The sequence below is a fragment of the Calonectris borealis genome, chromosome 4, assembly GCF_964195595.1.
Source record: "Calonectris borealis chromosome 4, bCalBor7.hap1.2, whole genome shotgun sequence".
NCBI lineage: Eukaryota > Metazoa > Chordata > Aves > Procellariiformes > Procellariidae > Calonectris > Calonectris borealis.
This window is the reverse complement of record NC_134315.1, coordinates 57,888,127-57,902,693: the sequence shown is the minus strand read 5'-3', so window position 1 is coordinate 57,902,693 and position 14,567 is coordinate 57,888,127. Positions and strand designations below refer to the sequence as shown.

At 37.8% G+C, this 14,567-nt stretch overlaps 1 protein-coding gene across 4 annotated transcripts in view; it reads right to left on the bottom strand.

The window, feature by feature from the left end:
- The window catches only part of GSTCD (glutathione S-transferase C-terminal domain containing), a 75,009-nt gene that overhangs the window by 11,482 nt on the left and 48,960 nt on the right, over nt 1-14,567 (bottom strand). For all 4 annotated transcript variants that reach the window (XM_075149683.1, XM_075149681.1, XM_075149682.1 and 1 more), the window contains 4 exons: nt 7,329-7,444; nt 7,064-7,108; nt 6,524-6,652; nt 291-424 (listed from right to left, as the gene is read on the bottom strand). In XM_075149683.1, coding sequence (XP_075005784.1) covers nt 291-424; nt 6,524-6,652; nt 7,064-7,108; nt 7,329-7,444 — 424 coding nt within the window. The remainder of the gene's footprint in view (nt 1-290; nt 425-6,523; nt 6,653-7,063; nt 7,109-7,328; nt 7,445-14,567) is intronic.

Sequence of the window (14,567 nt, the reverse complement as noted above, 5' to 3'; positions counted from 1 at the left end):
GGTCTGCATATTACATAGATTCCCACATATCTACTATGTTGATGGTATAAAGTCTTCTGAAATATGAATAGATAAATCCAGAAAAAAACAACCCAGGAATTACCAATCTGCCTCCCTTTCAGGATGGGTTTGCAAAGAGAAACAGGAAGAAACAGTTGCATTATAACTGTGAACCAATTTAGCCTAGACACTTGCAATGATCTTCAATTGATTAATTTTGTACTCTTTTAGTATTTTCTTCCTTCATTTAAGTTGATATTTTAAAGCTTATCTTGTTAGCTTTAGTTTACCTTTGTGGATATTTAAACTTCACCGTGTTTTGAATGAAGCCATAACAACAAGGGGAGATGACAAAGGCTGCTCGTGCCTTGATGCAGTGTTCGATCACCATGTCTGTTGCCACACCACATGCATGCAGAGCCACCTACAGTGTTAAAAACAAAAACCAAACAAGCAAATTCTTTATAGCAATATTCTACATACAATTCTGTTGCAGTATTTTTTTGGTTGACTGAGTTACTTAAATATATGAGGAAGTTTTTGCCGTGAAAGCTGTTTTGCCAAAGGCCTGGTCCTAAATTCCTGTTTTTCATTCCTCTCCTTCATATCTATGCTGAGGAAAATGTATGGCCTATTCCACTAACAAGGGAACCATCAACACTGAACAAGGGTCACTCACCAAAAGCACTCAAAAGGTAGGTACGCTCCATTGCGATATCCAATCAATTAAAAACAAAGCTCCAGAAAAATATTAAAAGAAAAACTACTGTGGTGATTAGTCAGAAGTTTTTGTCAAGCAAAAAGAACTTAGAAATACAAAGAACTATTTCAAAACTGGATTTCAACTTAGCAGTAAGAGAAGTAACAGATATACCTAAAGGTCACATTTAAAGGACAACATTTAAGCATAAATTTTGATCATTTGATTGTAAGGTATTGAGTAAAAACTTTAGAAAACAAACATTGGGGGGAGGGAAAGAATCAAATACAACTTGCTTTCCTTTTCTTTTTTTTTCTTCCTCCTTATTCTTTTCTTTCTTTTTCTTAGTGATGGGTGCTCAAACTAAAACTAGAATGCCATTCAATCACAACAGCTACCTGTGAGCATTGATGTGTGTTTGGGCAACACACAGGTTGTACCCAAATTCTTCATGCTCTACCACACAAAGACAAGTTATTGCTGTAAATATATTGCAAGGAAAGGAAAGCAGCTCTCTCCTATCAATACCTATGATATTAAATGGGCCAGGTGAAATGGAGGCATTACTTTCTCTGCCTTCTTCCCTGCACTCAGTAGCTCAAAGAGTAAGCCTGGTACATACACGTTGATCTATGTTTTCATTAAACTAAGGACATTTCTGAGGCACATATTTAATTTTATGCAGCGGTGCAGATTTCTAAAACTGCATCGTTTTCTTTGCTTTTTGTTCACTGAAAATTTAGGAAAAAGGTTTAGAACTGCAAAGCACAGATTTCAGGATTCAAAATTGTTTTTCAAGGTACAGCAATTGGAAGATAAAAACTTTGCTCTCAGATATAGATTAAAACAAAGACTTCTTTGTTTGCAGACTGCTTGATGTAAGCTCAGCTGAGCAGACCATTAATCATCAACTGAACTATAAATGCATACAGATGGTAACAAATATTCTTGTCTCAAGCAGAACATTAAAAAATTAATAAGAAAATAATTTCACAATGGAAGTTTTCTGCTCTTATGAATTTAATAAAAAAAAAAAAAAAGTTTAACACCAGAAATAGATTCTTAATATCATAGCTATTAGATTGTCAAGGAATATAATTATAGTTACCTTCCCATCTATCCAAGCAGAAAACAAAAGACCCCTGCTTTGCTTGCATGTTTGGAAAAGAGACCTTAAAACAGCAGTGGATAAAACCAGTAGCTTTGCTGAGCCTGTATGAACTTCTACAACAACTGATTTCTTCTTTGGGTTTCTCAGAATCAATTTAGTTAAGCGAAAAATCACAAATAAAATTCAAGGCAAAGCTTTCTCAGGATATTCTATATATTAAACTCATTATCTGAAACAAAATAAAAAGTGAGGACTAGTGCAGATAATGCATTTGGTTCACAAATCCATACATCTATAGACAGAGGAAAATAAAGTGGCCTCTGAAGACAGCAACAGAGCTAATGCAGTGCGAGACCATTGCCCTGTGTTACTCCTCCAGCGCTGCAACTCCCCAGAATAGCCTAGTGCACCCAGAAAAGCAAAGGGAAAAGAATGTTTCATGAAACCTCAGGTTCACTTTAGTGATCTTAAAAAGATAAGAACTCAACACACTCAAAAATATACGCCCCCCCCAATCAAACCTTAAACTTTTCAACTTGTTCTCACAAATTAGCTGAGATACTATGAGTACTATTTAAGTATTAAAAACAACTAAGATCTCAAAAACTCCTCTGGGTGTTGGCATGTAAACGAACACTGCATGCAAATATTTGGAAAGCTTTCACTTTTAGACTGGAATCCTTTATTATGGTGGTTGTACATAATAAACCACCATTTATTATCGCGGTTGTACTACAACACGTAATATTACAACGTAATAGTAAGTTTGGCATTCAAACAGGTTGTTTCAGAACCTTGATCTTCATTACCCCAACAATTCATAAGGGCAGAAATTTTATGTGGAGCAAAAGGGAAGCGGTCGACACATTTTTCTTAACCGGCTTTTGAACTCCTGTCAGGTAACAGATAAGAAAATAATGCAGATAAGAAAGTAATGCAGATTTGATGTTAAGGTAAGTAAAATGCATATAAACATGTTTTAAATTAATACCAAAAACAGAGAGATGAAGACTTCTATCATGTTCATTTTTCTATACTTCTTTAAATTTCAGGTACTATAACCAGTGAATTTCTTGTCATCATGTCCACCCTCACATTTACACTGTATTGTTTTACTGAAAATGGTGCAGTCATGCAGTGAGTGAATAGCTATACAAGCCTCAGAAGATGGGTTCAGAAATGATGCATTGCCAAACTTTGTACATATCTATGTACTATGGTATTATATTGTCATTTTTTTGTATCAGACCAATGTTTATGACATAATCATACAATCATTTAGGTTGGAAAAGATCTTTAAGATCATCAAGTCCAACCGTAAACCTAACACTGACAAGTCCCACTAAACCATGTCCCTAAGTGCCACATTTACATGATACAAAGGCAGCTAAACTTTAAATTATTTACCTTCAAACACACCAAACACTTGTGCCACTGGTCAGTAGACCACACAGCTCATGTCTTAAATGTGGCTGCATAGGAAAGTTAATCCTGAGTTAATGAGCTAATTCTGAAGAGTGAATCATGGTATAATACAAACTAATTCTGAAGCTAAGATTGATGCAGGTCTCCCAAAAAGGGAAAGCTCCAGGTTTGTCTGTTGAATAGACTACAGAATCAAGTCAAAGAAATCACAGGCCTGAAAATGAAGAATTTCCAAGTGAATTTTTCTGACATAAACTTCAATCTTTTCTTTGTCACAAAGCTTAAAAGAGAGAATATAATACTTTTTTACAAATTAAAACTCCACGGAGATATTTAATTTAGTATTAATCTTAAAAACCCTAAAAAAATGAAAAAATCTTAAAAACCCTAAAAAAATGAAGACAGGAACTCCAATGATCACAAAATTGGAGACTCATTTCACTGAAAAACTACTACACATTTCACACACAGAATTCAATAAATTATTCATGAGATCCTGATTTTTTGAAATAGCCCTCTAGTTCATCCACTGAGATTTATATGACAACGTAGCACAGAAAATAAAGCTAGATAACTGGAAATTTACACTTAGAAGGACTGGGCTAAAATAATTTATTCTCTCCTCTTTCTCCTGCACTATATTTCTTCTCCTTTATTAAATAAACCAACCAAATAGTTAAACAGCACTGTTCATGGACCATAAACCTTCAGCATTAACAATCCTAAGCTACAGCCAAAACAGGCCCTTGGATGGATGATTTAAAGATCAGTCAGACTCGCACTGAAAGCTTGGGGCTTGCTGCAAAAGTTCATATTCTATTAACAGAAAGTAAAAATGGAAGACAGGAATCTTTACAGAGTTACAAAAGACTATTTATGCCTTACTCTTCACCAGGCCTGCAGAATTCTGGAGAGGACATTCATCTCATTTACTTTCAGGGTCTAACATGGATGCTTTGAATCAGTATTCAAATCACGTACTTTGCTCCTGCAGAATTCAGATTCCTGCTTTTGTCTGCTCATTTACAGTTAACTGGGAGTCAGAACATCACCTGTTGACTGCAATAGGAGTGCTCAGCATCAGTCCTACAAAATTGAGATATCATTCGGCCTTTATAAATATAGAATCATAGAATCATTTACATTGGAAGATCATTGAGTCCGACCATTAACCTAACACTGCCAAGTCCGCCAGTAAACCATGTCCCTAAGCACCACATCTACATGTCTTTTAAATACCTCCAGGGATGGTGACTCAACCACTTCCCTGGGCAGCCTGGTCCAGTGCTTGATAACACTTTCAGTGAAGAAATTTTTCCTAATATCCAATCTAAACCTCCCCTGGTGCAACTTGAGGCTGTTTCCTCTCGTCGTATCACTTGTTACTTGGGAGAAGAGACCAACACCCACCTCACTACAACCTCCTTTCAGGTAGTTGTAGAGAGTGATAAGGTCTCCCCTCAGCCTCCTCTTCTCCAGGCTAAACAACCCCAGGTCCCTCAGCCGCTCCTCATAAGACTTGTGCTCCAGGCCCTTCACCAGCTTCGATGCCCTTCACAACCTTTGTTGCTCCAGCACCTCAATGTCTTTCCTGTAGTGAGGGGCCCAAACTGAACGCAGTATGCGAGGTGCAGCCGAGTACAGGGGGACGATCACTTCCCTTCTCCTGCTGGCCACACTATTTCTGATACAGGCCAGGATGCCATTGGCCTTCTTGGCCACCTGGGCACACTGCTGGCTCATGTTCAACGAGCACCCCAGGTCCTTTTGCTCTGGGCAGCTTTCCAGCCACTCTTCCCCAAGCCTGTAGCGTTGCCTGGGGTTGTTGTGACCCAAGGGCAGGACCCGGCACTTGGCCTTGTTGAACCTTATACAGTTGGCCTTGGCCCATCGATCCAGCCTGTCCAGGTCCCTCTGCAGAGCCTTCCTACCCTCGAGCAGATCAACACTCCCACCCAACTTGGTGTCGTCTGCAAACTTACTGAGGGATCCAGATCATTGATAAAGATATTGAACAGAACCGGCCCCAATAGTGAGCCCTGGGGAACACCGCTCGTGATCGGCCGCCAACTGGATTTAACTCCGTTGACCACAACTCTCTGGGCTCAGCCATCCAGCCAGTTTTTTACCCAGCGAAGAGTATGCCCATCCAAGCCATGAGCAGCCAGTTTCTCCAGGAGAATGCTGTGGGAAACAGTGTCAAAGGCTTTACTAAAATCCAAGTAAACAACATCCACAACCTTTCCCTCATCCACTAAGTGGGTCACCTTGTCATAGAAGGAGATCAGGTGAGTCAAGCAGGACCTGACTTTCAGAAACCCATGCTGACTGGGCCTGATCACTTGGTTGTCCTGTACATGCCATGTGTTGGCACTCAAGATGATCTGCTCCATAACCTTCCCCAGCACCGAGGTCAGACGGACAGGCCTGTAGTTCCCTGGATCCTTCTTCCGGCCCTTCTTGTAGATGGGCGTCACATTTACTAACTTCCAGTCAACTGGGACCTCCCCAGTTAGCCAAGGCTGCTGATAAATAATTGAAAGTGGCTTGGTGAGCACTTCCGCCAGCTCCCTCAGTACCCTTGGGTGGATCCCATCTGGCCCCATAGTCTCGTGTGTGTCTAAGTGATGTAGCAGATCACTGACCATTTCCCCTTGGATTATGGGGGCTTCATTCTGCTTCCTGTCCCTGTCTTCCAGCTCAGCAGGCTGGGTCCCCAAGAACAACTGGTCTCGAGTATACTTTACACAATGCAGACACATGTACACCATTAGTATAACATTCTCTGTCAAGATAGTTCCTTCTCAGCTTTGCATCACGTAGTCTTGAGTTGTTTGCTTTATCTTAAAATGCTTTTATTGTCACCTAACTACACTTCTGACCTCACTTTACTGTACTCAGGCTTAACCTGAGCAACAGAAGTCTTCTCTTCCCATCTTCAAAACCTTCTCCAGAGTATATCCATTAATGAATCACTGATTTTAAAATAACGTGATTAAACTCCCATTTTTTCTTCAACGTGGTCAGACAGCACTCCCATTTTTGTATTTGATTGGAACAGACACTTCTTTTTTCACTCGTGTAAGATAAAAGTGATGCCAATGTGCAACAAATAATAAATACAAAACTAACTTAATACAGGTTACTATAACAAGGGTGCTTCTCTTAGCATCAAAAATACCTGTCTGTAAGAACATATAGAATTTCCTTTTCTCAAATGTTTCCGTTGTTTTAAGAATAATTAACCGGACACTGAAGTTTGAAGTGGAAAAGTTATAATCACTTACCCCAATGTTAAAAGTCCCATTAAAATAGTCCAAATTGGCTTGAATGAACCAAATGTTGTTTAAACCTAGTTCATCACTTCTGTCTTTAGCACGGATCAGAGACAATTCCTTATTTTCTATGAGCACCACCTAGATTTCATACACAGGAGAAAGTAAGGCAACATAATACTGAGAAATCAAAGTACAACATTACCAACAAGCACAAAACTTTGTAGTTTAGTTGAGAAAACCTCTAAATTACTGGTGACAGAGCTTGAGATCTCCAAAATTATTAGAAGGAAACCCAACAACAATGGAAGGCATTTAATACTTGCCAATATCAATCAGCTTGCAAATATTTTATACTTTCAATAACTTTTGTTTTCTCAGGCAAGCACCACACACATTTCGGATTATGCTAAAAATTTGCATGTTTCAAATCTAAGTCATCTGCTGAGACAATTGTGTCTTCATATTTATTCTCCCTACATGCACATCTTTTTAAGATGATTATCAGAGACGAAAAGCTCATACCGTCTGTACTTTATATTTAGAATTTACCTGACATGATGGCATCATGTGAGCAAGAACAATTCCAACATGGCCCTGTGAAAACAAAAACAAACAACAAAATCTAAGTTACTTTTCAGCATCCCTGTTGTTGATTCATAACATGATGAGCATCCCCTAACCAATGACAGAACCTCTGAAAGCAGCTAGAACTTCAGCATTTGTTCTTTTGCTTTGCTTTGTGGCAGCAACCACCTAGAACTGCAAAGATGAAAGCTGAAAGAAATTGCATCACGTAAACAAAAATATACATTACCCCTCCACTGCAAAAATCCACAATCACATCTCCAGGCTTAGCAAGCTTTGTCACAGCTGCTACCAAATTATTCAATTGTTGCTGCTTCCTCAGAGCCCGGTCTCTAGACATCTTTCCTGGGGATGACAAAGAAAATGCCTAAGCAGTGATCAGCAGTTCTCAACATTGATAATTTTAAATGGGTAACAGCAAAGCATCACAAATGAAATTTACGTCCAAGACTAAAAACTGGCTGGAACACTTGGGCATCCAAATCCACTTTGAGCTAAATTCACAAATATTTGGTAGAGCTTTCTCTATACCTTCAGCATATTTAAAACTTTACTTTCCAGCTGTTGCTGTTAATGTATCCTTAAGAACAGACTCATATAAATTGGAAACAATGTTAACATAAAGTAATCAAATCGATGTAAGCTCTGGCCTGATTATATTCTAAACCTGTGAATCATGCCCAGAAACAGAGCTCAAACCCATTCACAGTAAGGTTGCCAAAATAAATCCCTATTTACTATATCTATACACTATCCTTAAGCATCTTATTTTTAAAACTTCTACTCTTTCTCCTGTCAATTTTCACTTTTCGTAACAAGCAGCCCTGTTAGTTTAAATGACTGCGTGCAAGGAGGTACTTCTCAAAGCGACTACTCCTGCGTAGCAAAGTCTGGCTTTCCATCACATCTGTAACACAACCAGAAACGGAAAAACTATTAATTTCTTTCAAATGTGCTTGGTAAAGTCCAACATACAGTTGCTTCAGATATGAAGAATTTGTTCAGTCAGCACTTACATATTTGTAAAGATGCATTTTGTCTCAGTGGGGCTAACAGAGTGCTGACAGACCTATTTAATAGCCTTTTTGTTTTTTCAGAAAGCAGAGTTTGACACAGATATTGACAGTAAAAATATTCATGAGCTCATCTTTACAATAAGAAAAAAGGTACTGAAACAACTCTGTTGAATGAGTTTTCATGAAGAAGTTTAGGTGTACCAAACAATCCTAACGTTCTCTGAAATATGAGCATATTTCCTACTTGGAGCACCGCATTATATTTAAGTATGGGCATTCTCCAGTTTTGTATTAAATTCATTAACTTTGTCTATTAAAAATACATTTTTCTCAATACTGAGGAGTAGTTTAGAATAAAACCCACAAATCAGTGAAGTTTCCTGGTTACTACAAAAGCAGTTCAATTCTCATCATCAGCATAAATTGCATTTATTATACAGTTTGTTGTTTAAATCTCTATCCTGAAAATGTATTATTTTCTATTATATTTTATTGTAAAATAACATTTCAATTTACAAATAATCCATCAAATTCAACAAACTCATCTGATAAAATGATCACTACATTGCTCTGGGTAGAATGAGGAAAAAAAAGATCACTTTTCAAGACATTACATTCTATACTGTCAGGGCAAAGAAAAGAGAAAAACTGACAACAGAAGGCAGAGGAAGTAGGGCAGAGTTCATTCTGCAGTTATTGCACAGACAGTCATTTAAAAAAAAAAGAGTAATGATGTTTAAAAAAACAAAGATCCCAGGTGACTTCACTGCATGGTGACGTATTAAAACGTGTACTACTTCTTAATGGAAATTAACAGATTGAACACAACTTCACCACTTCTTACCCGTTTTGTAAGTATAAAATAGTACATTTTATAAAAATAAAACCACTGTTACATTTCAAACATTTTTTACACTTTGTGAAAGTTACCATAAAGAGGAGTCCCTTCCTAATGACAAAAATGTATACAAGGACTGTGGATATGAAACCGTTACCACATCACGTAAAATTATAAATACATTTTAAGGAATCATCTCTTTCACATGAGTAGATCCTTGGAAAAAACTTTTATGAAAGACTATACTGGAAACCCTAATTCCTTGTGTGCCAAATACCTATGTGAACAGCTCTATAGCTTGCCTCTAATTTTCCTGCTTCCATTTGATAAACTAATGTTCAAATGTTCTCAACTCCTACAGTTCTAACTGAAGCCAATGGAAAATGCAGGCATTCCAGCATGTGCAAAATCAAGTGCTGTCACAGTGTTTGAGCTAGAAATTTAGCTTGTGAGGTCAAACCTATAATTTGTTAGGTAGACAGGTATTGTGATCCTAATACCTAGAAAATCCTACACCTAAAAAAAAAATACAAGTACGTTCTCTGTGTACTTGTATGTGTGTGCACATACACGCACATAAAATCACAATGGATTGTTTGAGTTTTAAAAAGTAGCTGTTGTCCTGCACATAGCTTTAATCTAATTTAGGCTACCTGAGCAGTAAGTGAAAAGAATCAAGAAATCTAATCTATATTTATCTGCTATATCCCCCACACCTGACATACAGCTGTGGCAAAGGGGACACAATTAACAGGGACTTTTATCTTGATAATACAGGCTACTACTTGGGTTTGTTTTCATCAATCAACAGATTTTATTCTTTGTGTTTCAATTATTTCAATTCTACCTGATAATGTACTTAATAAAATAGTTGTTGCTCTGAAACAAAAAAGAAATTACCAGATGCCTTCCCCTTTTATGGAGGCAGCAAGAAACTGAGTCACATTTGAATTCTTTCATCTGATCAGCAAATGAGCAGCCAAGCAAGTCCAGGCTTCCCAACGCATACAGCTTCCTTAGAAGCCCACTAGGAGCTGTCCATGCACAATATCTACATCTGACTGAGATTACAGAGCTGTAAGAGGTGTGACTGCAGCTCAGCTCAGTAAATCTAAGCTTGCTTTAAACAACCCAGTTCAGACACCGACAGCAACACTGCTATGACAGCTCTGCGTTTAGGGCAAGCTAGCCTTCCAAAAACCTATTCAGCTCCTATGCTGCTAAAACCCAAGCTACCAGCTTAAAATTAGCTTGGCTTATCTCTACAAACTGCAGGCACACTTCTAACTGCGGTATAAGCCTATTCTTGTGATATTGCAGGTCCAGAACCAGTGGACAGCAGCAGCTGGCAGCACAAATAGCAAGAAGGAACAAGGGACATAACTCCTGAGCAGTACTGGATAAAATTTCAGGTTCAGCTAAAAACAGAAAAACGGGCTTTCCAAAAGCATGATAAAAGCATAAACAGAGTTTTTTGTTTGACAGAATTCAATATGGACTTGCCCTTTTAACCTCAAGACAGCCAAAGCACACAGAATCCTTTAGTTAGAAATACACTGTGAAGATAAAAGGTCATCTCTGTTCTCCAAAATGGGTTTGAACACAACAAAATTTGCCTTATAAGCTTAGGTGGCTTCATTCACAGTGTAAGTAATTTTTAACAGTGGTTGGTTCTCACAAGCATTATCTTAAAAAAAAAAAAAAAACTTCACAATTTTCTTTCTTTCTATATGGTGAAAACAAGTAATAAAAGTACTTAAAGCTCATTCACAGTATAAAGTTGCAAGCTCCCTTGGTGGAAAGCCTTCCGAATTCAAGTAACTGCCGCAATTAATTTAATGGGATTTGTTGTAAATGCTTTCTTCCCTGTAACTTCCGTATCACTCTCTTATATCCGCTTTCAAGTTCAATCTTCGTAATTATGAGAGGGACCAGGCAGACAATTTTGTTTCCAATTCCTGCCTCTCAACACGCATTAGCACAAATGTTCTGAGCCATTTTCCTGCACAATACTGAAGGACAAACCACACCTGTCGTGCCACAAACGGCACAAAAATCCATGCAAGCAAATGCTCTCCCTTCCTTACCCAACTTTTCTGTTCTTATTCTACAACCCTAAGGTTTTCCCAAGAGGTCTGGGATTTATTAATATCAAGTACAACTGCTGAAAAATGCCATCAAGTTTTCATACTGTTCAAAGTCAGCAAATAGATCCTAGAGTCACTAAAAATCAAAAAGTAAAACGATAACAGGTTTCACCAGCAACAACAGATCCACTACTTAGTACTCAGTTAGTCGACCTCCTGAGGATTAAATTAATAAGAAATATTTTTTTAAAGTAATAGCCTTTAGCCTTTAAAAACTCCCTGAAAATTAACTCTTCATGGTTACCAACAAACAAGGTTTCATCCTCCCTTACGGTGCAGACAATAAGTAGCATACATTCCCTTAAAAGATGGAGAAAACCAAGCTCGAATCCATAGGTCTTTTGTCTGGTCTACCTCTGTATTTTGAGCTCAGTAGCTAGAATTACGGAAACACAGCAAGCCATGACGTAGCCTGTAGAGAATGTTAGTTAGCATGGCTGGGCACACTAGTCCTTCATTACAGCAAGTAGGCAATAAATTCAACTAAAACTTCTGCATCTAAAAATACTACAGCTCACTTCACATTTCTCAAGCCCTGTGATAGTAAACAACGCTAACTGTTGTCTTCAAAAACAGTAAGAGAGAAGGTAGCTTGAAATTTAGCCCTACATGGCAAAACCTTGAAGAATGTGACGTTTTCCTACAATACACTGAAAGGCCTCCATACAACGCTTTGCTCCCTTCGTAAGACCCCAACTGACAGATTGCCATATAGTCCCAGAAAGATTTATTTTCATTTTTAATTAACGGTCACAACAAAAATATTTTATTTGACTTCACGAACCTAATATTACTGTTAATTCAGCCCTTGTCAAGCAAAGCTTTAAAGTCTCTGTGCCACTTAGAAGTCTTGCATTTTGGCACAAAGAAATACAACTTTTCAGCAGGCAAAAAGCTCCTTATTTTTATACTGCCTTTTGTCAGTGTTCAAGTTAATATAATCCTTCAGCCCTCAAATAAAACTTCCATATTTCGCAAGTTAAACTTGAAAAGCCATCAAAGTTTCCTTAAATAAGCAAAACCCAAGTATCATCCGTAAGACTTGAACCCTATTCTACTTTGAAGTCATAACACACTACAACAGAACAGACAGCTACATATAACATCCATATAACACAATATATACATTCTCCTATTCCATATAGCAGAATTGCATACTTCTATTGTTTTAGCACAAGTATCTTTTTATTAGGTTTTCCATAAGCCTCAGCTAACTAATTGAAACGATAATGTCCGTCTACTTTTCATGGAAATTCAGGTAGAGAATATTTATTACTATATTTATTTAATCTTAGTACAGCAAAAAGGCTCAGTAACTATAAAGCAAAAGCCAAAAGAGACAGTTTTATTATTTTATACTAAGCTGAACACATTTTTCTGAAACCAATGCTTTTTTTTTCCTGGTAGTTCCTTATGGTAACACTCAGTTCACACCTCCTTCACTTTGATGATGTTATCTCCCGCTACAATATTTTTGGTACCTGTTGAGGGGTGGGGGGGTTGTTTGCGTCTTTGTTTTGGGGGTGGTTGTTGTGGTTTTGCATTATGGGTGTTTTTTTCTTTTTAAATATAGTATTTGTCAGATTAATATAGCTGTACAGTGGTTCCCATGCAACTGCTAGAAAAAGCAGAATTCAAACAGATGAAGGATGCCAGCTCAGCTGACATTTATTTACAAAGAAATATTCTTACTTGTCAGAAATAATAATACCTTCTTAAAAAGAACTCTGCCAAATCTTGCAATAAATACAACTAGCAAGGACAATTACTTTGTTAAGGTCCAGTGGTCACCTCAGTCACTTGAACAATATTCTTCTTTGACTTCAGCTACTTTAATTCAATCTGTGTGGGCCAGTGCTGAAAGGTGAAGATCTGCACTCCCCTTCTCCAGCCTGGGGCCACCTTCCAGCTGCCCCCTTTCGCTGCACTGACCTGTGTCCCTTCTCCTCCCTCCCAAGAAGGGAACTGCTAGCTTTCAGCCACATCTGTTTCCTACTCCTATTGCATGACTACACCAGAGGAGTGAGGAGAAGGAGCAGGAGACGGGCCAGCCAGTCTCAGCATCATCTACAAGTATGTCATGGTAAAGACCCAGCTGAATCACAGTCTGCAAATACATACTACATCAAAAGGCAAACTTGCCAAAGAGGTATGTGAGAGGCAAGTGTATCTCAATCTTCCACTCCTTCTCACCCCCTTCTATAACAAAGGAGGGAGGCAACTTTGATCATGCAAATAGGATGATTATCTTTTTTGAGCAGTATTTGAATTCAACACAGCAAATAGTGTGTTTGTGGTTTTTACGCTTGGGTGTAACTCAAAGTGGGGGACCAGGAAAGGAACTGTGGCTGTTGAGAGAGAAGTCTGACCACATCCTGTATCGGGACTTGAATATCTCCTAATTGATATAAATCTGTCCATTTAAAAGCAAAAACTTACATTCTTCAGAGTAATTCTTCAGGAATAAAGCAGTCTCTTACTCCAGAGTAGCTGTAAAACAATTAACACCAGAAAATGTCCCTAACTGATTCCTCATGGCAGTCTAGATTGTAGAATGACACTAACCTTGGCCCTCCACATGTCAGGCTCGGTATAAATTGTTTTCCTTATGTCCATCTCCCTTATAGTTACAAAGCTTTGTGAAATAATTCAGTCTGGCTGTTTCCAGTGAGCTGGACTAAAAAGTGTTTGTCACTGGAAGTCTGCCTCTTATTTACAAAGAATGTACTCCTTTATCAAGTGCATTAAGTCTAAGGGTCAGACTTTGAGCTCTGAGATGAATGCAGCAGTCAAAGGCTGAACTCTTACACAGAGTAGTTTTGAAAAAGGATTTGTTTCATCATCTTGAGAATTCTCTTTCTTTCCTTTGCTAAGAAGGGACACCTAAATGTGGAAAATAAATTTGAGTCCACCCAAAAAAGGAAGTCTGATCCAGACCAATGCTAAAACAAATCATTTGACATGTTAAAATGAAATTTTACAAGCTTATGGAGTTATAAAATAGACTGAGAAGCAAGGCTGAAAACACTCAAGAAATGCAAAACCTGCTGAATTTTGTCATAGAAGTATTTGTTATAATGGGGGATACTGGAATTAACAGTGACAAAGAAAACATCAGTCAAATTATAAAAAAAAAAAGTTTCACTGTTTTTACATTTTCCACTACATCAGCTCCCTTTAACAATCTAATACAATTGATTTGCACAATAGGTGAATTATCCAAATCGCTCTCATTGAAAAGTAAATGGAAACATTTCACTCAGAGGAGCTTCACAGAATTTTAAAGTAGGTATTTAATTAGCATTTTCGTTATATTGAGGAGATATTTCTGGGTTGTCCTACCTGCAGCAATGTATGAAGACTTAGAATCTAATTCACACTTTGGAAGGCCAGGGAACAGAATCATCAGAAACAAAAAAGACCTACTTTGAAGTATCACAAAGTACCGAATAGTTCTGGAACTATGT